This window comes from Microcaecilia unicolor, chromosome 3 (assembly GCF_901765095.1).
Source record: "Microcaecilia unicolor chromosome 3, aMicUni1.1, whole genome shotgun sequence".
Lineage (NCBI taxonomy): Eukaryota > Metazoa > Chordata > Amphibia > Gymnophiona > Siphonopidae > Microcaecilia > Microcaecilia unicolor.
The window spans coordinates 256,289,623-256,311,771 of record NC_044033.1 but is presented as its reverse complement, the minus strand read 5'-3'; the positions used below and the strand labels follow the sequence as shown (position 1 = coordinate 256,311,771).

The following is a 22,149-nucleotide window of genomic DNA, read 5'->3' as shown; positions in this document are numbered from 1 at the left end:
GTCTGACGTCGGTGCCGGGGAAAATGGTAGAGGCTATTATTAAAAACAAAATTACAGAGCACATCCAAGGACATGGATTACTGAGACCAAGTCAGCATGGCTTTTGTGTGGGGAAATCTTGCCTGACCAATTTACTTCAATTCTTTGAAGGAGTGAACAAACATGTGGACAAAGGGGAGTCGGTTGATATTGTGTATCTGGATTTTCAAAAGGCGTTTGACAAGGTACCTCATGAAAGGCTACAGAGGAAATTGGAGGGTCATGGGATAGGAGGAAATGTCCTATTGTGGATTAAAAACTGGTTGAAGGATAGGAAACAGAGAGTGGGGTTAAATGGGCAGTATTCACAATGGAGAAGGGTAGTTAGTGGGGTTCCTCAGGGGTCCGTGCTAGGACCGCTGCTTTTTAATATATTTATAAATGATTTAGAGATGGGAGTAACTAGCGAGGTAATTAAATTTGCTGATGACACAAAGTTATTCAAAGTCGTTAAATCACGACAGGATTGTGAAAAATTACAAGAGGACCTTACGAGACTGGGAGACTGGGCGGCTAAATGGCAGATGATGTTTAATGTGAGCAAGTGCAAGGTGATGCATGTGGGAAAAAAGAACCCGAATTATAGCTACGTCATGCAAGGTTCCACGTTAGGAGTTACGGACCAAGAAAGGGATCTGGGTGTCGTCGTCGATAACACACTGAAACCTTCTGCTCAGTGTGCTGCTGCGGCTAAGAAAGCGAATAGAATGTTGGGTATTATTAGGAAAGGTATGGAAAACAGGTGTGAGGATGTTATAATGCCGTTGTATCGCTCCATGGTGCGACCGCACCTTGAGTATTGTGTTCAATTCTGGTCGCCGCATCTCAAGAAAGATATAGTAGAATTGGAAAAGGTGCAGCGAAGGGCGACTAAAATGATAGCGGGGATGGGACGACTTCCCTATGAAGAAAGACTAAGGAGGCTAGGGCTATACAGCTTGGAGAAGAGACGGCTGAGGGGAGACATGATAGAGGTATATAAAATAATGAGTGGAGTGGAACAGGTGGATGTGAAGCTTCTGTTCACGCTTTCCAAAAATACTAGGACTAGGGGGCATGCGATGAAACTACAGTGTAGTAAATTTAAAACAAATCGGAGAAAAATTTTCTTCACCCAACGTGTAATTAAACTCTGGAATTCGTTGCCGGAGAAAGTGGTGCAGGCGGTTAGCTTAGCAGAGTTTAAAAAGGGGTTGGACGGTTTCCTAAAGGACAAGTCCATAAACCGCTACTAAACGGACTTGGAAAGATCCAAGATTCCAGGAATAACATGTGTGGAATGTTTGTACGTTTGGGAAGCTTGCCAGGTGCCCTTGGCCTGGATTGGCCGCTGTCGTGGACAGGATGCTGGGCTCGATGGACCCTTGGTCTTTTCCCAGTGTGGCATTACTTATGTACTAGATGTTTAGTTAGTGTTATAATTGATCAATATTTTAGTTACCTATTATTGTTTGCTATTTGCACTTTTTTTTGTCCACTGTTCCAAGTTCTGAGAATAAACACGATTGTTTGCTCGCTCTATTTGAACTGATACAGAATCCTGGTGGTTTGAGTGTTGGGTCTGTGAGTGCTGTCTGGGAACTGAGGGACCACTGGGAGTGTGGCCTCCAGTAACCTAGAAATCACTGCGGATAATTTGAGAGCGGGAGACTCGCCCAGTGGAGGTTGTGACCAGTCAGTGGGAGGAGGGTGCAATTGTAGAGCACAAATGGCAGGTGCAGGCGGAAATGCTGGGGATAGACAGTCTAAGTGGCCGTGGGGCAACCCCAGGCAGGGTGTGTTTTTATGTGATGTTGCAGTAATGCAGTAATAGATGTGAGGGTGTGTGCTGCAGTAATGCAAGGGTGTGTTTTTATGTGATGCTGCAGTAATGCAGTAATAGATGTGAGGGTGTGTGTCATGGAACACCTAGCCACCCTTCTGGGGTTACCCCACAGCCACTTAGATGCTGCTCCGGTGGGCTGGTAGTGGGGTCAAGCTTTGTGAGATGCAGCAGTTATGAAGAACTGGGGCATATGAACCTGTAGTAGTGCAGTAATAGAGGAGGTGTGTGTTTTTCTGATGCAGTAAAGTGTTAGGTACTGATGTAATGTTGGGGGTGGGGTGGGTGACTGCGGTACTGTAATATTGGAATGGTGACGGTGTGTGTGAGACACTGCTGCAGTTGTGTAGTATTTGAATGAATGCAGAAATACATTTATAGAGGTGGGTTGTGTGTGGTGCTATAATACTTAGGCAATATGAAGGGGTGATATAGTAGTGCTACAACAGTGCAGTAATGGAGATAATTGTACATTTTTTTTACTTTAAATTTTTATTGAAAAATTGAAAATAACAATCCATGTCCAGAGGTGCACTGTTCAATTACAACAAATAAAATACAATAACAACCCTCTGAAGCTAATACAAATTTTCACTAACTAAAACCCAACTCCACTTCCCCCTCACACATTTCACATCCCTACAAAATTCCCATTGAAAATACACCACCTCCCCTCCCCAACCCATCAGCTGTACATTTTTTTATGATGCTCCACTAGTGCAGTAATGGGGAACAGGGGTGTGTGGTTCTGCATTGTTGCAATAATGGGAGAGAGGTGTATGGCTAGTGGTGGGGGATGCTGTAGTGCAGTAATGGAGGATGGGGTGTATGTCATGCTGCAGTGATGCATTATGGGGGATGGGAAATGTATGAAGTTGTGCTAGTGCAGTAATGGGAGATGGGGTGTGTAATGCTACACTAGTGGGGGATGGGAGGTTTGTAATACTGCTCTAGTGCAGTAATGGGGGATGGTAGGTGTGTGATGGTGCAGTAGTGGAAGACGGGGCTGTGATAGTGGAGTAATGGGGATGGGACTTGATATACTGCCTTTCTGTGGTTATTTTGTACTTGGTGCCACAGAGAGAGGTGTCTTGCCCAGTCACAAGAAACTGCAGTGGTACTCTACTGTACTAACCATTAAGCAGTAGTGCACTAGTGCAATGATGGTGAATGGGAGGTGTGTGACGGTACAGTAATGGAGATTGGGAGGTGAATAATGCTGCACTAGTGCCGTGATGGGGATGGTCTGTCACTGTATGATGTTGCAATAGCGCAGTATTGGACAACGAACACAGCGCTTTCCCCCCCCCCCCCCCCCCCCCCCCCGCGCTGCAGTGCTAGTGAGTGAGGGGCGGAGACTTCAGAACGGAAAGCAGGGAGATGCGTTTGCAGCGACGTCATTCGGGGGCGTGGCCAACTTAGGCGTCGTAAGTGCTCACTGACAACAATAGGAAGAAACTCATGTGAACCAGCCTAGTCCAGTGGAGGCGGGGCCGTCTTTTGGGGCGGGGTGTGTGACGTTGCACGCTGCCGGGCTAAGTCTGCGCAGTGAAGTGCGGGGGGTGGTGCCAGTGCCTGGTTGCCTGGAGATGAGGCTGCGGAGCCGGGATGGAGGGGCTGCGCCTGTGTTTGCTGTGTCTGACGACTGGAAGCGGAGTCCCGGTGTACAGCCGCCACCGAGGAGCAGCGCGACAGGTTCTTCCGGGAACGGAGGGAGGGGGAGGGAGCACCGTGACCCGGGAACACTAAAACACACGCGTCCCTGATCATTATCTATATATGCCCCTCCCCCCCACCCATTCAGCAGCACTATATAGACACAACTCACCCATCATTCAGAGCTGCCAAGTTACCCATCCCAGGAGAGACTTTTTGACCAATCCTGCCAACCTCATCCTGGTGCACAATGGAACAGGAGCGTAGCTAGGTGGGGCTACGGGGGCATGTGCCCCCACAGATTTAGCCCTGGCCACTTTCGACCCCCCCCCCCCCCCCCTCTGCCGGCCCTCTCCCACCACTTTCAACCCCCGCTAGCCTTAGTCGTCTTCAGCACCAGTCTCTGGCATGTTCGCTGATCTGTGCTGCGAGTGCTCACTGCTGACTGACGTCTTGCATGCATGTCCTGCGGGGGGGGTCGAAGGCGGCGGTGGAGGCGTGCTAAAATGTGCCCCCCTCCACCTTGGGCTCTGGACCCCCCTCCCATCAAGGTCTGGCTACGCCCCTTCTATGGAACCTGCAGCACTAATATCAATGGATAGAATCATGGACTGCAAATACTGCGCTGCTTTGGTATGTAAGTTTAAAACCAGAACCGGCCAAAAAGTCTCCCTCCTGGAATGGGTAACTTGGCAGCTCTGCATCATCAGAGATACACACTCCTCCCCCAACACCATGTGTGTGTGTGTGTATATATATATATATGTGTGTGTGTGTGTACTGCTACACAGTACAGCAGGATAGTAATAATAAAATAAAATTAGAAAGAGCACAGTGATGGAGAATCAGATGCTGTTTCTCACTCTGAATTCATCAGCTCTGGCTGCTCTTTCCCCTTGTTTTCCTAGGATTAAACATTGTGTTTCAGGTTCGTTTTGCAGTGAAGTCTTTGCTGTTTTCTCTAAGGTTTAGCAATATGCAGTGTAGTGAAGGATTGACTCATATTCAGGTTGACATATTAGTGGCTTTGTGGATCATAAATTGCAGCTGTGGCAAGCACCAGGATAAACAGTGCCTTCCTTAATGCCCAGACCAGAACAAGTGGGTTAAGTATGTGGACTAGTGGATGGTTGATGGGCATGACCCGCAGGTCGTGGACTAGTCCGGTAGGACTAAAGGAAAGCAAATGATCAGATCAGGCATAATTTTTTTTCTTTTCCTGCCTGATTTCACAGCTCCCCTTCTCAGTAATTGGCTCGCTAAATGGGGTTCACATGTTTGGTCACAGCCAGGACGTGTTGCTGAGTGCCACATGCACTGAGAATGTCAAGGTGCTTTGGAAGTCCTTCCATGACAGGTGAGCTATGTCTTGCTTGACCGCTGTCGCTTCTCTCGCATGTATGAAAGAAAGAAGAGGGAGATGCCAGTAAAATGGTGTGGATAGGTGGGAGAGATGATGGAGTGTAGATGAAACAGTCGTTTGATATGAAGAAACTGAGAGATACTGCTTCTGTGACATTCTTCATTCTTACACGATCTGCTTTTTCACTTTTAGTATCAGCCTGATAGTGATATCATCAGAGGAGGATGCCAGCGACCATTATCTGCACAGGCTTATGGACAACGTGTTTCATGCCATGGTGAGTTTGTGTCTCCAAACCTCCTGCCCTTTAAGTCTGCATTACCATGTGCATGCCCACCCTGAACTTCCTAATGTAGCAGTGACCGACCCAGCAATGAGAACTGACATGAAGTGGGATGCACAGATCAGTTGCAGTGGGGGAAGTGACCTGTCACCCCGATTTCTGTTCACATAAAGGGTACCTTCAGTGTTTTCAAATGTTTCTGTGTGACTTTCTATCCCAGGTGATGGTAATTGGCCTTGACGAGCTGGTTAACATTAAGAACGTGGAGCGCCTGAAGAAAGACTTGAGGGTACGTCAGTTTGCTGTGTCTGAGCATTTCCCCGAGAGCTTTCAGCATGTACGTAGAGCATCTGGTCATTTAGGGCACATCTCTTCTGGTCGTTCACTAAACCTAGGTGGGACAGATCCTGAGAGGGTGGAGGAGACGGCAGTTGTAAAGATCAAGGGGGGCCTCTGGTAGCAGATAAGAAGCACAGTGACCCTCTGCTCTTGGCTGCCTGTTTGTTCCAGTATTGTACACCCTGCTCTTCTTGCAGATAGGAGTCGTCTCTGCTCACCCCTCAACTCATTGAATTCAGAGTCTTTCAAATATTCTTACTGATGCTGAAGTAAAATTGCAGTTCCAGGCCCATCTGCTTTTTCTGTAGGCTTGCTACCCACTGATTGACAGTTTGCTGCTAGCGTCAGAGAGGATTGGGGACCTGGTGCAGTGTGTGGATTGTGTGATGGCACACGACATCCCCGTTCTCCAGGTAAGAGAAAACCAGTCAGCATGGTGTGTGCTTCTGGGATAGAATGGGAGGGGCGGAGGGGTGTCTGCTTCGTCTGACTGCAGATCTCATCTTCTAGGAGTGCCTGGATGCGTTCATCCGGGCTGCTGATAGTGACTTTGGCTGCCTGGTGGCACGGGGGAGAATAGTGGTGGCAACAGAGAAATGGTGGCGACTGGCAGCTCAGGAAGTGATGCTGCTGACCTGGCTTGTGGCTTCGCTGGCACCACGCTCGTCAAGGGATTATCCGGTGTACCTTCCACATGGCAGCCCTACAGTAAGACATGAAACCAGAGAGAGCCCGGCTCTGTCTACACCGAATTCTTGTATTTCCTAACAGGCTCTTCTCCTGCAGTGTTACTGTTTAAAGCTCTCATTTTCTGCTATATCAGAAAACACTGATATTACACCCCCAAGAATTTGGGTTTCCTAGTTATAACTGAAAAACACTGAAATTTGTCCTACCACGATCCAGTGGTGATATCTAGCTTCTGACACTGCAGTCAGATGCCTGGAGTGGCACTTGCTTTCTGTGTTACAAGGGAGCTGAAAGGCGATGCAGGGCGGAGATACTGTGTTCAGCCATGCGAACCCCAGGAGGAGATGGTGGCGGCAGCATGGCCTCGTTCTGTTCATTCTTTCGAAGTAGCTTCTGTGCACACTGGTACATAGTTTGTTTTGAAATGTGGCCTTTTAGCTGGGTAAATCATTAGTCCAAATCCATACAGCTACTGTTTTTACTTCTGCAGAACCAAGGAATGGGAAGAACAAGATGAAACAGCTCTCATGCAGGTTACGTAAAAAATGTGTGAGCAGGGAGTGAGGATGTTCTGAGTTTAGTTTGCCATAAAGAATCTTTCTCCTTGTGAAATATAATGGAGCCGAGGGGCTGCATGAAGAGAAAGACTAACCGAGGGAGGTTGAGAGACTGAGAGGGGCATAATCGAAAGGGGCGCCCAAGTTTTCCTGAGGACGTCCTCGCAGGGCGTCCCAGCGAACGGGCGGGGAAACCCGTATTATCGAAACAAGATGTGCGTCCATCTTTTGTTTCGATAATACGGTCGGGGACGCCCAAATCGCGAAATTTAGGTCAACCTTAGAGATGGTCGTCCTTAGAGATGGTTGTCCTCAATGTTTAGCGATAATGGAAACTGAGGACCTCCCTCTCGGAAATGACCAAATCCAAGCCATTTGGTCGTGGGAGGAGGCAGCATTCGTAGTGCACTGGTCCCCCTGACATGCCAAGACACAAACCGTGCACCCTAGGGGGCACTGCAGTGGACTTCAGAAATTGCTCCCAGATGCATAGCTCCCTTACCTTGTATGCTGAGCCCCCAAACCCCCTCCAAAACCCACTCCCCACAACTGTACACCACTACCATAGCCCTACATGTTAAGGGCTCACATTTACCACCACAAGTGTAACATGTAGGGGGGAGATGGGCCTGGGTCCGGTTGCCTGAAGTGCACTTCACCCACTAAAACTGCTCCAGGGACCTGCATACTGCTGTCATGGAGCTGGGTATGGTATTTGAGGCTGGCATAGAGGCTGGAAAAAATATTTAAAAAAATGTTTGAGGGTGGGAGGGGGTTAGTGACCACTGGGGGAGTAAGGGGAGGTCATCTGGTCATTTAGGGCACATTTTTGTGGCTTGGCCGTAAGAAAAAAAGGACCAGGTTATGTCGTCCAAGTGTTTGTCAGGGACTTCCTTCTTTTTTCCATTATCGGTCGAGGACGCCCATGTGTTAGGCACACCCCAGTCCCGCCTTCGCTACACCTCCGACACACCCCCGTGAACTTTGGTCGTCTCCGCGACGGAAGGCAGTTGAGGACACCCAAAATCGGCTTTTGATTATGCCGATTTGGGCGACCCTGTGAGAAGGACACCAGTACGTCAAGCTCCATCTCTGGCCGTCTTCAAGTCTAAGCTAAAAGCCCACCTTTTTGATGCTGCTTTTAACTCCTAACCCTTATTCACTTGTTCAGAACCCTTATTTTATCATCCTCACTTTAATATTCCCTTATCTCTTATTTGTCCTGTTTGTCTGTCCTAATTAGATTGTAAGCTCTGTCGAGCAGGGACTGTCTCTTCATGTTCAAGTGTACAGCGCTGCGTACGTCTAGTAGCGCTATAGAAATGATAAGTAGTAGTAATCTTGCGATTTGTGTTGAAAGATGGCCGTCCTTCTCTTTCAAAAATAAGCCTTTGAGTGTGCATACATTTTACATTTGTAATCAGGAAAATTCAAATCCAGTGTTTCAAAACTCCTTATTATCACTATCAGCATTTAACATCAAAATAAGTCTCCATACAAAAGTAATTCAAATACAAGTCAATCATTGCTGTGTTTGAACGAAACATGGTGACTAGGTTTTTAGAACAGTTGCGAGTCATCATTTTGTTCTTGGTTCCTAACAGGCTCCCTGCCTTTTTGTCTAATGTTCTCAGGTCCCTCACAGGCTTCTCACCTTCCAGCTGGTCCCTGGAGTGGATGTTTGTGTTCTGTGTGGGCCGAGTCCCTCTCTGCACAAAGTGGAGACCGAGGTTGGTGTTAATGTTCATGGATCTGGTGGGTTATTGATTTTTTTTTTTCAACACAGCCGTGATGTTTGTTTTTCCCCCTGGGTTATTCTTTTGTGCAGCTGGTGGAGGTGTTTTGGAAGCCCCTGCTGGAGCCAGTGAAAGCCTGCCTGCGAGTACAGCTCCGATCTTTCCCAGCATCCATTCCTCTACACCAGGGAATTCTGGGGTAATGTGGATGGGCCTAGTTTCCCAGGGTTTTATGGGTGGGTGAACAGAGATGAATGCAAGTCCTGTCAGAGCGATATGTTTGTGTTTTATGGAGCTCTTTGGAATCACCTCTGTCTTTTCTCAGTCCATGCTACTGTCTTGTTCTTTTTTAGGCTGTTATTAATTAAACAAGATCAGAACCGGCTCTTGTTCACGGTGCAGGCTCAGCCAGGGGAAAAGCCACCGAAAGACGGTAAGATCAGGGGTATGGGGTGCTTGGCTAATAAGGATGATTCTCCTCTGCCACGTTGAGAAGACTGGATGGACTGTGCAGGTTTTTATGGGTTTTTTTTATGTTTAATCTGGGCTCCTCTCCCCAGGTGTTGGGCTCTCCCTTCCAGAGCGAAGATCTGTCCTGCGTGCCTTCTACACGTTAGCTGTGACACATTACTTCCCACCTGAGCGATTGGATGAAAGAACACGTGAGTGTCCCGTGTTCTCTTAGGCTTCCGTGGCGGGTTGTGCTTTGTCCGGATAAGTGAAACATGTTCTGAAACATTGGTTTTGCTTACCTGGACATAGTACATTCCAGAGTGTCCTGATGTTGGAAGGGTAAATTAAGTTTCTTTCCCCCCCCCCCCCCCTTCCCCAATGTTTTTTGTGACCCTGGGTGAAACATTTTGCCCTCCATTGCCTCAATTTCACTATTACCATGGTGGGACCTACCTATTAACAGTTACTGCACTAGAGAAGGATTTTAAACATATGCCCAGAGAGGCCTGTGGAGGGATTCTAGTTAGGAGTAGCTATTGCAGTTGGGGTGGGTGTGGACAAGGCCAGATACCTGGCTTGTTGTCAGCTGAGACAGCCTTAGGTATCTGCAGCTGCTTCCTATCGGTCAGGCCCAAATTTTCAGTAATGATAAGCACACATGGCCTGGCATTCAATACCTGGTTGTACATTAGCTGGGGACACTGTCGCGGTGGGGGCAGTCCACCCCGGGTGTCAGCAGGTTGGGGGTGCTCGGCTGGTGCCGCAGTCCGCACCTGCCCACCAGTTCCATCAACAGACGACCCTCTTCTGCCACCCGGCACCCAGCCTTAAAAAGAAATCAGTGAAGCGCCTCGCGTCTGCGCTGCTGTAAATGAAGCAAATCACCTCATCGCGTTGGCCCTTCCCTCACTGTGTTCCGCCCTCGCAGAAATATGAAGTTACATCAGAGGGTGGGACACAGTGAGGGAAGGGCCAACGCGACAAGGCGATTTGCTTCAATTACAGCAGAGCAGACGTGAGGCGCTTCACAAATTTTTTTCTTTTTAAGGCTGGGTGCCGGGTGGCAGGAGAAGAGGGTCTTCTGTCGACGGAGCTGGTAGGCAGATGGGGTCTGGGTTGGGGAGGGGGAGGCTTAGATGGGGGACTGGCTCTGGGAGGGGGAGCTCAGATGGGAGAAGGGGCCTGGAACTGGGTCTGAGAAGGGGCAGGAGGGAGAATGAGGCCATGCCTGGGGCAGGTGGGAGAATGGGCCTGGGGCTGAAAAGGGAGGCCATAATGCAAGGCATGTGGATGAAGGGGACTGGAACTGGGGGCTGAAAAGGAGGGTAGATGGGATAAGGGGGCTAGTACTGGAACTGGGGGCTGAAAGGGGCAAGGGCGGAAACTGTGGGGACTGGTGGGAGAAAAGGGCTGGGGTTGAGACTAGGGGCTGAAAAGGGGACAGGGAGAAGTGGCTGGGGGCTGAAGCTCGGGACTGGTGGGAGAAAAGGGCTGGGGCTGAAACTGGGGGCTGAAAAGAGGGGGCGGAGAGAGAGGGGACAGATCCTGGATGGAAGGGGGAGCGAGAGGGAGGGCAAATGGTGGATTGAAGGGGCAGAGAGGGCAGACGGTGGATGGAAGGGGGAGAGAGAGAGGGTGGATGGAAGGGGCAGAGATAGAGGGCAGATTTGGATGGAAGGGAGAGGGCAGGGAGAGAGGGCAGACATTGGATGGAGGGGATGGCAGACACTGGATGGCAGAGAGAGAGCGAAGACAGATGCTGGATGGAAAGAAGACAGTGAGAGGGAGGGAAGGGAGAAATGTATGGGATAAAACTGTTCATGTCTACAATGTTTGTATTGTGATGTTACCTAATAAAATATTTAAACAGTAAAAAAAAAAAAAAAAAGAAGACAGTGAAAAGATGAGGAAAGCAGAAACCAGAGACAACAAACTGTAAATAAAATACATATTTTTATTTTTTTGCTTTAGGATAAAGTAGTATTGTAGCTGTGTTAATGTTTATAATAGAACATGTAAATAAGTTAATCTTTTTATTGGACTAATTTTAATACATTTTGACTAACTTTTGGAGAACAAACCCCCCCTTCCTCAGGTCAGGATAGGATACTGTAACAGCACTATACTGTATTGGCCTAAGGAAGAAGGTTTTGGCCTCTGACAGCTAAATGTATTAGTCCAATAAAATGGTATTATTTTCTACTAGTAAAACAGGCCCATTTCTGACACAAATGAAACGGGCGCTCGCAAGGTTTTCCTCGGAGTGTGTATGTTTAAGAGAGTATGTGTGAGATTGACTGTGTATGAGAAATAGAGAGTGAATGTGCGACAGAGAGAAAGTGAGACTGCTGGGTGCGAGTGTGTCTCCTCTGTCCCCTGCCCCCCCCCTCCAGCCACCCAGCAATTCTACTTTTTCCCTCCCCCCCCTCCAGCCACCCACCGATGATGCTCTTCTCTCCCCTGCCCCCTCTCCAGCCACCCAGCGATTCTACTTTTTCTCTTCCCCCCTCCAGCCACCCACCGATTCTACTTTTTCTCTTTCCCCTCTCCAGCCACCCACCGATGCTCTTCTCTCCCCTGCTCTCTCTTCAGCCACCCAGTGATTCTCCTCTCTCCCCTGCCCTCCCTCCAGCCACCCAGCGATTCTCCTCTGTCCCCTGCCCCCCCTCCAGCCACCCAGCGATTGACCTATCTCCCCTGCCCCCCCCCCCCCCACAGCCACCCAGCGATTCTCCTTCCCCTTACAGCACCACACCGCCCAAATCTCTGCCCCTCTGCCAACTGCCCAACCTCCACTGCCATGCACAGCTCAGCGTGCACGCCCACTGAACGGTAGAGCCAATCGCCGCCGTGTGCCCGCCCTCCCACCTGTGGTTGGTCAGTGTTGCGTGTGACGTACCCGGAAGAATGATGACGTCAATTCAGGAGATGGATACAACCTTAAAGAGAGCACGATGCTTCAAACGTTGGAGGTGTGTTTTATTATGTAGGATATTTGTTTTATTTCTATTTGTTAATTTGTAAAGTGGTGATTGGTATTTGTTAGTTTTTTCAAATTTACATCTGCTGTCTTTATATTTTGCACAGTACTAGGGGACATTTTCTGTTTCTGTGGTGTTGCATTGTATGCAGAGTCTGGTATCCTGGGAGTTCAGTTTAATTTTTGTCTAAATAGAAAGGTTATGATTACTTATTCTATAGTGGATTAGGGTGTATCTGTGTTTGTGAAAAAGACATGGCTTTCAGTTGGCATTGACGGTGCAGGATCGACAATCTGTACTATTCTGTCTGGTTTCGTTTTACAATAAGTGAATTGATGTTCTAGTGCTCACTGTAATGTTTACGATGCTTTCCTTTTCCTTGTGTGACTCGTAGAAATTACTGCTTATGGTATGCTAGAATTGCTCTATAGGTCCTGAGTGTTTTGTATTCTCGGTATGCCTAGTACTGGATTTTGGAGGGAGGTGTTAAAAAATGACCAGCCCCAGCCTACAGAGCCTTTAACTTGTACCTCAGATCACTGCCTGCAGTTTGTAAAGTGGTGATCACGTCTGAGGGACTAGAGGAGAGGCACTGGAAATCAGTATGACCATTTTACCCCTTTCTGTCTCCTTACAGTTCCTCTTCTGGAGGAGTTTCAGGCTGGATATTCTCACAGTGCCTCAGAGTGTTACATTGCTTCCAGCAGTCACAAGTGTTACGCGCTACAGGCAGAGCAGCGCCAACTTTTCCTCCTCTTCCAGCCTACAGTGCCTACCTTCAGTCTGCGCAGCATAGCTACCAGAACGCTGCAGACCTTCACCAAGGATGCCCCTTTCTGAGCTAGCAGAGCCACAAGGACGTTTATCTTCTGGTACTGGTAAAGCAGAAATATTGTGAAGTGAGTGCAGAGACAATCTGGAAGGAGATGAAAGAGCAGGGAAGTGTGTCTTGCGTTGCAGACCACATAGGGCCCTTTGTCTGCCTCTTCTCTCTGTCTGCCCTCTTTACACATTCACCAGTTGGGTTTCCTCGCTAGGGCGGCACTCTCTAGCAGTCAGTTGTGGTCACCACACAATGCCTTTTCCAAAAAGAATCAGCAGAATTCAAACAACTGTAAGTCCTCAGCACAACATCCCAAAGATCTGAGACTGGAAGGAGGGGAGGGGGAGATATTGGGCTTTGGAGGGAGGGGAAGGAATGATGCTGGCCCAGGGAGCTAGATGGGTAGGGGAAGTGCTGGCCCAGAGGGCTTGGAAGGGTAAGAGACAGTGGAGATGCCACCTGAGGGGAAGGGTGCATGTGTATGGTTTTAGGCTTAACTAGGGCATCAGATACACTTGGGCTGGCTCTATGTGTGATAATGATTTGGATGAGAAGGAAGGGGAGGGGTCCCAAAAACTTTTGGATGCTGGAAAGGGGTTGTGCTGCCACCAAAAAGTTGGGAACTCGTGTCCTTGGGTCCTTTCCCTGGTGCAGTTGATAAGTTCTTGCTGAAGTACTTCTACGTGGTTGGCATTTGAAAATCCATCAAGCAACTGCATGGCTCTGACACCCTGGGCAGATGTATCAGTGTAAAGGCTAGAGAGGAGCTAGCCACACTCTGAAAGCCCAGCAAGATACAGGGCTGTCACACCTGGCAGAACACCAGCAACAGGCCGCCACTAATTACAACTGGATTGTGTAGGAGGTGAGGGGATGTCTTCCAGTTGGAAGAGATCTGTTTTAATCCTCCTAATGTCCTACCCAGTGCCTGTAGCTTCTTCATCATCAAAACACAAATCAAAGGGCAGCTGATCCATGGCTATGGTGGTGCAGTAAGGTAAGACCCCCCCCCCCCCCCCCCCCCCCATTTCCTCCTAATGCTGTATAATCCTTTCATGAATGAGATCCTTGTTTAAATTTTAATCTTTATTATCAAAAAAAGCGTAAACACAGAAGTTCTCAACATCATACTGCAGCAGAACATGTTTATCCACTCCTACCCTAGCGGAGATAATATTTAACCATCTCTCTGACCTTATGTGCACTTTTCTTTAAATTACTCACCTTGCTTCTAACTCCTATTTCTTACCCATCTTTGCCTATACCCTACATTGTCAGTTAAAATGCTGTATTTTTTTTTTTTTTTTGTTACATTTGTACCCTGCACTTTCCCACTCATGGCAGGCTCAATGCGGCTTACATGGGGCAATGGCGGGTTAAGTGACTTGCCCAGAGTCACAAGGAACTGCCTGTGCCTGAAGTGGGAATCAAACTCAGTTCCCCAGGACCAAAGTCCACCACCCTAACCACTAGGCCATTCCTCTGTTATTGTGCATTGTGTTGACATTGTAAGTAGAATACTATGCTATACATTGTATTATTTGAATATTTTTACTGCTGTACTTGTCTATTGCTCATTTTTGTTCTATTCTTACTGTACAACGCCTTGAGTGAATTCCTTCAAAAAGGTGGTAAATAAATCCTAATAAATAAAATGTTTAAAACAACATAACATTAAATACACACTGCAACAAAGCCCAATTGACCCATTTCCACCCACCCCCTTTTACAAAGGGCTATATGTCTGTTTTTACTACTACTAACTAGCATTTCTAAAGCGCTACTAGGGTTACGCAGCGCTGTACAATTTAAACATAGAAGGACAGTCCCTGCTCAAAGAGCTTACAATCTAAAAGAATGCAGGGTTGATTCAAAGCCTTTCAGCCTATAGATATTATTTATTTGGACAATCAAATCAGGGAAGTAGAGGTATAAGGTGTTGGAAATTCCACTAACTCATTGTCAAGTTAGTGCTGGTCTAGTGGGACATGCACCTGCTTTTGGAACAGAAGGCTGCAAGTTCAAATCCTTTCAGTGAATAAATCTTTATTGGGAAAATCAACATAAATGAGAGGCATAAGGTGTTGGAAATTCAACCAACACATTATGATGTTAGTGGTGGCCTAGTGGAAAGTGCACCTGCTTTTGGAACAAAGGGTTGTGTGTTCAAATCCTCTCAGTGAATAAATGTCTCTCTGAGAACAAGCAGGCTGATATTCGCACATGTGGGTGGCGTCACGTCGGCCCTGGAGGATTTTCAAGCAAAATCACCAAAAGTCTCTTCTAGAGCGTTCCGTCGCACGAGACGAACACACTGCGCATGCGCACGTACGATTTCCCGCCCACCGGGCGGACACGCTCCTCAGTTGTCTTTCCGCACTTCACATTTTCTTTGGGTCCCCGGAGTGAAAGTTTCTTCGAATTCGCTCCTCGGGTGGGGAGCGCATGTAGATGGGCTTCACACTCAAGGAGCTTGGTCCCTTCAGGAAAAGTGTCGTCAGATCAACCTCCTGGAGTTGTGAGTGATCTGGAAAGCTCTTAAGGCTTTCAGAGATCGGTTATCCAACCAAATTATTCTGATTCAAACAGGCAATCAGGTTGCGATGTACTACACAAACAAGCAAGGGGGCACCGGATCTCGCCCTTTGTGTCAGGAAGCCGTACAGATGTGGCTTTGGGCTCGCCAACACGGCATGTTTCTCCAAGCCATTTATCTAGCCGGCGTAAACAACAGTCTGGCCGACAGGTTGAGCAGGATAATGCAACCTCACGAGTGGTCACGGTGGATCTTTTTGCCACTCAATTCAATCACAAGGTCCCTCAGTTATGTTCCAGACTACAGGCCCACGGCAGGCTAGTGTCGGATGCCTTTCTCCTTCATTGGGGAACAGGCCTTCTGTATGCGTATCCTCCCATACCTCTGGTGGGGAAGACTTTGCTGAAACTCAAGCAAGACCGCAGAACCATGATTCTGATTGCGCCTTTCTGGCTGCGTCAGATCTGGTTCCCTCTTCTTCTGGAGTTGTCCTCTGAAGAACCATGGAGATTGGACTGTTTTGCGCTTCTGCATACCAACCTTCGCCTCCTTGGGTCTTTCTGAGGGTATCTCCCGAGTCTTGCTTGCTTCCAGGAAAGATTCCACTAAAAGATGTTACTCTTTTAAATGGAAGAGGTTTACCGTCTGGTGTGACAGCAGGGCCTTAGATCCCTTCTCTTGTCCTACACAAACCTTGCTTGAGTACCTTCTGCATTTATCAGAGTCTGGTCTCAAGACCAACTCCTTAAGAGTTCACCTTAGTGCGATTAGTGCTTACCATCAACGTGTAGAAGGTCAGCCTATCTGTGGACAGCCTTTAGTTGTTCGCTTCATGAGAGGTTTGCTTTTGTCAAAGCCCCCTGTCAAACCTCCTCCTGTGTCATGGGATCTCATGTCGTTCTCACCCAGCTGATGAAACCCCCTTTCGAGCCACTGAATTCCTGCCATCTGAAGTACTTGACCTGGAAGGTCATTTTCTTGGTGGCTGTTACTTCAGCTCGTAGGGTCAGTGAGCTTCAGGCTCTAGTGGTTCATGCTCCTTACCTTAAATTTCATCAAAACAGAGTAGTCTTCCGCTTAACAAAGGTGGTGTTGGAGTTCCATCTGAACCAGTCAATTGTCTTGCCCACATTTTTTCCCCGTCCTCATACAAGTCCTGGCAAAAGCAAGCTGCACACTTTGGACTGCAAAAGAGCGTTGGCCTTTTACGTGGAGCGGACAAGCCCCCACAGACAGTCCGCCCAGTTTATTTCTTTTAATCCCAATAAGAGGGGAGTTGCTGTCGGGAAACGCACCATATCTAATTGGCTAGCAGATTGCATTTCCTTCACTTATGCCCAAGCTGGGCTGACTTTAGAGGGCCATGTCACGGCTCATAATGTTAGAGCCATGGCTGCATCAGTGGCTCATCTGAGGTCAGCCACTATTGAAGAGATCTGCAAGGCTGCGATGTGGTCATCAGTCCACACATTCACATCTCATTACTGCCTTCAGCAGGACAGTCGACGTGACAGTCGGTTTGGGCAGTCGGTGCTGCAGAATCTGTTTGGGGTTTAGAATCCAACTCCAACCCTCCTAGGCCCATTTTTATTCTGTTCCAGGCTGCACTCTCAGTTAGATGTTTCTTGTTTCAGGTCAATTTTTGTTATGTCCTCGCCGTTGTGAGGTCCAATTGACCAATGTTTGTTGTTTTGAGTGAGCCTGGGGGCTAGAGATATACCCCACATGTGAGAATATCAGCCTGCTTGTCCTTGGAGAAAGCGAAGTTTCTTACCTGAAGCAGGTATTCGCCAAGGACAGCAGGCTGGATATTCTCACAAACCCTCCCACCTCCCCTTTGGAGTTGTTTTTCTTTCAACTTTTGGATTCAACTGAGGAGTGTGTCCGCGCGGCGGGTGGGAAATCGTACACGTGCATGCACAGTGTGTTCGCCTCACGCGACAGAACGCTCTAGAAGAGACTTTTGGTGCTTTTGCTTGAAAATCATCCGGGGCCGATGTGACATCACCCACATGTGAGAATATCCAGCCTGCTGTCCTCGGAGAATACCTGCTTTAGGTAAGAAACTTAGCTTTATTTATTTTGAAAAAAATCAAAGAAATGAGAGGTATAAGGTGTTGGAAATTCAACCAACCCATTGTCAAGGCAGTGGTGGTCTAGTGGGACATACAGCTGCTTTTAGAGCAAAGGGTTGTGAGTTCCAATCCTTTCACTAAATAAATATTTGTTTATTAGGAAAAATCAAAATAAATGAGTGATATAAGGTATTGGAAACTCAACTGTCCCACTGGGGTGGTGGTCTAGTGGGACATACACCTGTTTTTGGAACAAAGGGTTGAGAGTTCAAATCCTTTCAGTGAATAAATGTCTTTATTCATTTGGAAAAATCAAAGCAATGAGAGGAATAAGGTGTTGGAAATTCAACCAACACATTGTCAAGGTAGTGGTGGTCTAGTGGTAAATACACCTGTTTTTGGAACAAAGGGTTGTGAGTTCAAATCCTTTCAGTGAATACATGTGGTTAAAGGACTGTGATATCTTATATTAGAGGTCACCATTCAAATCCCCTGCCTAACTAGATATTTGAATTTTAAACACAAATCAAAGGAATGAAAGGGACATGGGGAAGAAACCGGAGAACACCCAGCAGCTAACTGAGTGGTGGTTCAACAGCTGAAGGCCTAAAGGGCTGTGATCTCTTTATTAAAGGTCAAGGGTTCAAATCCCCTGCCTGACCAGATATTTGAATTTTAAAGCCAAATCAAGGAATGAAAGGGATATGGGGAAGAAACAAAGAACACTCAGTAGCTAAAGGGCTGTGATCCAATACAGAAAGTCAAGGGTTCTAGCCTAGCTCAGCTAGAGCAAGGTGGCACGAGAGTGGAGAAGGCCTAGCCCAGTTAGGACCACCAGAGCATCCATCCAGCTTTGTAACCTACAAAATAAGACCAAAAATATTATAATGCCTTTGTATCACTCCATGGTGTGACCTTACCTTGCGTATTGCATTCCATTCTGGTCGCTGTATCTCTCACAAAAAAGATATAGTGGAATTAGAAAAGGTTCAAAGAAGAGGGACCAAAATGATAAAGGGGATGGAACTCCTCTTGTTTGAGGAAAGGCTAAAGAGGTTAGGGCTGTTCAGCTTGGAAAAGAGACTGATGAGGGGGGATATGATTCAGGTCTATAAAATCCTGAGTGGTGTAGAATGAGTAGAAGTGAATCGTACAAAGACTAGGGGACACTTAAAAGTATTTCCATGTAACTTCATTAAAACAAATAAGAGGAAAGCGAAGATACTTAGCTGTAGCAGGTATTCTCCGAGGACAGCAGGCTGATTGTTCTCACATGTGGGTCGATGTCCGCGTCGGCCCAGGAATCGGCATTTTGAAACAAAATATAAAAAAATTTTTGCCAGAGTCTAATGGTGCACATGCAGCATGCATGCGCAGACTGATTTCCCACCTGTCACGTGAACGCATTCCCTCAGTTGAATCAAAAAGCATAAAAAGAAGCAATAACAACTCCAATGGGGAGGTGGGCGGGTTTGTCAGATCAGCCTGGCTGTCCTCGGAGAATACCTGCTACAGGTATCTTCGCTTTCTCCGAGGACAAGCAGGCTCATGTGGGGTACCCCTAGCAGCCAGGCTCACTCAAAACAACAAACATTGGTCAATTGGGCCTTGCAATGGGGAGGACATAACTTAGATTGACCTGAAACCATAAACAACTAACAGAGTGCAGCCTGGAACAGAACAAAAATGGGTCTAGGGTGGTGGAGCTGGATTCTAAACCACGAACAGATTCTGCAGCACTGACTGCCCAAACTGACTGTCACGTTGGGTATCCTGCTGAAGGCAGTAGTGAGATGTGAATGTGTGGACTGAAGACCACGTTGTAGCCTTGCAAATCTCTTCAATGGAGGCTGACTGAGCCACCGATGCGGCCATGGCTCTAACATTATGAGCCGTGACATGGCCCTCCAGAGTCAGCCCAGCTTGGGCGTAAGTGAAGAAAATGCAATCTGCTAGCCAATTGGAGATTGTGCGTTATCCGATGGCGACTCCCCTCCTGTTGGGATCGAAAGAAAAACAACTGGGCGGACTGTCTAAAGGGCTTTGTCCACTCCACGTAAAAGGCCAATGCTCTCTTGCAGTCCAAGGATTGCAAACTGTTTTCGCCAGGGCGGGTATGAGGATGGTGAAAGAATGTTGGCAAGACAATTGACTGGTTCAGATGGAACTCCGACACCACCTTTGACAGGAATTTAGGGTGCGCGTGCGGAGGACTACTCTGTTGTGATGATATTTGATATAAGGTGCATTCTCGTTCTGGGTGATGAGGGTTGGAAAACATTCCAATCTCCACAGTTCCTCGGAGGACAACTTGAGAAGAAGAGGGAACCAAATCTGACACGGCCAGAAGGGTGCAATCAGGATCATTCCGCAGTCTTGCTTGAGTTTCAGCAAAGTCCTCCCCACCAGAGGTATGGAAGGATATGCATACAGAAGAAGAGCATCTGACGCTAGTCTGTTGTGGGCCTGATGCCTGGAACAGAACTGAGGGACCTTGTGATTGATCTGAGTAGCAAAAAGATCCACCGAGGGGGTGCCCCACGCTCGGAAGATCTTGCAGACTACGCCCATGTTCAGTGACCACTTGTGAGGTTGCATTATCCTGCTCAAACTGTCGGCCAGACTGTTGTTTACGCCTGCCAGATAAATGGCTTGGAAAACATGCCGTGATGGCGTGCCCAAAGCCACATCTGGACGGCTTCAAGACACAGAGGGCGAGATCCGGTTGACCCCCTGCTTGTTGGTGTAATACATGGCAACCTGATTGTCTGAATCAAAATTATTTGGTTGGACAGCCGATCTGTGAAAGCCTTTAGAGCGTTCCAGATCACTCTTAATTCCAGGAGGTTGATCTGCAGACCTCTTTCCTGAAAGGACCAGGCTCCCATCTACATGAGCTTCCCACTCCAGGAGAGATGCATCTGTCATCAGCACTTTTCGTGGCTGAGGAACTTGGAATGATCACCCCCATCGTCAAATTGGATCGAATTGTCCACCACTGAAGAGAGATCCAAAAGGCGGTGGACAGTTGGATTACATCCTCTAGATCCCCTGCAGCTTGGAACCACTGGGAAGCTAGGGTCCATTGAGCTGATCTCATATGTAGACGTGCCATGGGCGTTACATGAACTGTGGAGGCCATGTGCCCCAGAAGTCTCAACATCTGCCGAGCTGTGACCTGCTGAGACGTTTGAACCATGGACACCGGGGACAGAAGGTTGTCCGCCCTTGCCTTGGGGAGATAAGCTCGAGCTGTCTGAGTGTTCAGCAGAGCTCCAATGCATTCCAATTTTTGGACTGGGGTGAGATGGGACTTGAGATAATTTATGATTAACCCCAGTAGCTCCAGCACCTGAATAGTCATTTGCATGGACTCCAGAGCACCTTCCTTCGAGGTGCTCTATGCAGACTAGGAGTGCATGTGTTTCCTTATTTCAATGATTGGCTGGTGAAGAGACGCTGTGACTACAGCTAGGCATTTATAAATATTCTGGGTGCCAAAAGCTTTTCTCCTTGGGCTTCTCAAGGCGCTTGGGTCCGTTTCTTCATACGAAGACACAGACTGCAAGCAGCTGGGCTATGGTCGGGCCCAAGGCACTGGATACACCAGGCGTGAGTATCGGTACCTGAGATGGTCCGGTTGCACCGAGTACAATGTTTGAAGCCGCTGGGTGTCTTCTATGACATGGAAGGGAAAACGGCTTCGGCGAAATCAAAACACGCAATTGTGCCTGATAAAAGAAAAAGGGCACAAAAATAAGGGAATAACCCGATTGTGTGGCCCAAAAGCCTGCCACGACGAAAAAACAAAGGAAACTTGAAAGGAGACAAAAGTAAAAGTACACTATGGGAACTTTTTTTTTTTAATGACATAATATAAAGAAAAAATTAGGAGAAAAAAGCAAAAAGTCAAAGACTCTTTCCTGGGCCTGAGAGAAGCGCAGAAAAAAAACTGCCGGACCTCAACACGGAAAAAAGAAAACTGAGGGAACGCGTTCACGCAACGGGTGAGAAATCAGTCTGCGCGGTGTGCGCTGCACGCCTGCCAGAAGTCTGGCAAAACATTTTTTAATATTTTGTTTGCAAAATGCCAATTCCTGGGCCGACGCGGACGTCGACCCACATGTGGGAACAAGCAGCCTGCTAGTCCTCAGAGAAATATTTTTTCACTCAAAGAATAGTTAAGCTCTGGAACTCACTGCTGGAGGATGTGATGACAGCAAGCAGATAGCATATCTTTTTTTTTTCCAAATATTTTTATTAAAAATTTTTAAAGATACAACAAGCATTTTAAAAACAGAAGAAAGTAGATGGTGCAATGAAGTTGTTAATTAATGCAGATTTACTGCACTAGTATGCTGTATTTGTTAGAGAGTGTAAGTGTGATTGAGGGAGAAGGAGAGGTTGGCAGGGTGAGTAATACCAGAACACTGGATGAATGATAATCATTGTCTTAAAGTAGATTTCCATGGAAGATAAATATGGGGGGGTACCTTTCTGAAATAAAATGTGTATTAGGAATGAAGTGCCGCACATAGGTCACAGGTAACTGACTTGTTGTTATAGAGCAAACGCTCAACTGTTTCAAATGCATAGTAGGGGGAGGGAATAGAGTTATAATGTTAAAAAATTTTCTTGGAAACAGTTCACAGCATGAGATCTTCAGGGGCATATATTTGTCTTAAAGTGGAGGAATTGATATTATATGTATCTGCAACAGTTTTCAATAAAAATCATTTGAAATTAAAAACAAGAAAGAAAAACATATACTTTAATACAACATAATGAAATAAGCA

General features: G+C 47.3%; 1 protein-coding gene across 2 annotated transcripts; it reads left to right on the top strand.

Annotated features, from left to right (window-relative positions):
- Window positions 1–3,450: 3,450 nt before the first annotated feature.
- FUZ (fuzzy planar cell polarity protein) lies at window positions 3,451–13,726 on the top strand. Of its 2 annotated transcripts, none has more exons than XM_030195425.1 (11): window positions 3,451–3,556; window positions 4,753–4,874; window positions 5,073–5,157; window positions 5,384–5,452; window positions 5,811–5,915; window positions 6,013–6,210; window positions 8,384–8,479; window positions 8,578–8,684; window positions 8,839–8,918; window positions 9,052–9,147; window positions 12,557–13,726. In XM_030195425.1, exons 1-11 carry the CDS (start codon window positions 3,470–3,472, stop codon window positions 12,757–12,759), a joined length of 1,248 nt encoding a protein of 415 aa, XP_030051285.1. In that variant the 5' UTR covers window positions 3,451–3,469; the 3' UTR covers window positions 12,760–13,726. The 2 variants fall into 2 exon arrangements, with proteins under 2 accessions (XP_030051285.1, XP_030051284.1); XM_030195424.1 differs by having other exon boundaries at window positions 9,046–9,147.
- The last annotated feature ends 8,423 nt before the right edge of the window (window positions 13,727–22,149 follow it).

Coding starts and splice junctions, on each gene's coding strand:
- FUZ (XM_030195424.1), top strand. CDS start 3,470: ATGGAGGGGCTGCGCCTGTGTTTGCTGTGTCTGACGACTGGAAGCGGA. Junction 4,875..5,072: donor TGGAAGTCCTTCCATGACAG/GTGAGCTATGTC, acceptor TTTCACTTTTAG/TATCAGCCTGATAGTGATAT. Junction 8,685..8,838: donor CTACACCAGGGAATTCTGGG/GTAATGTGGATG, acceptor GTTCTTTTTTAG/GCTGTTATTAATTAAACAAG.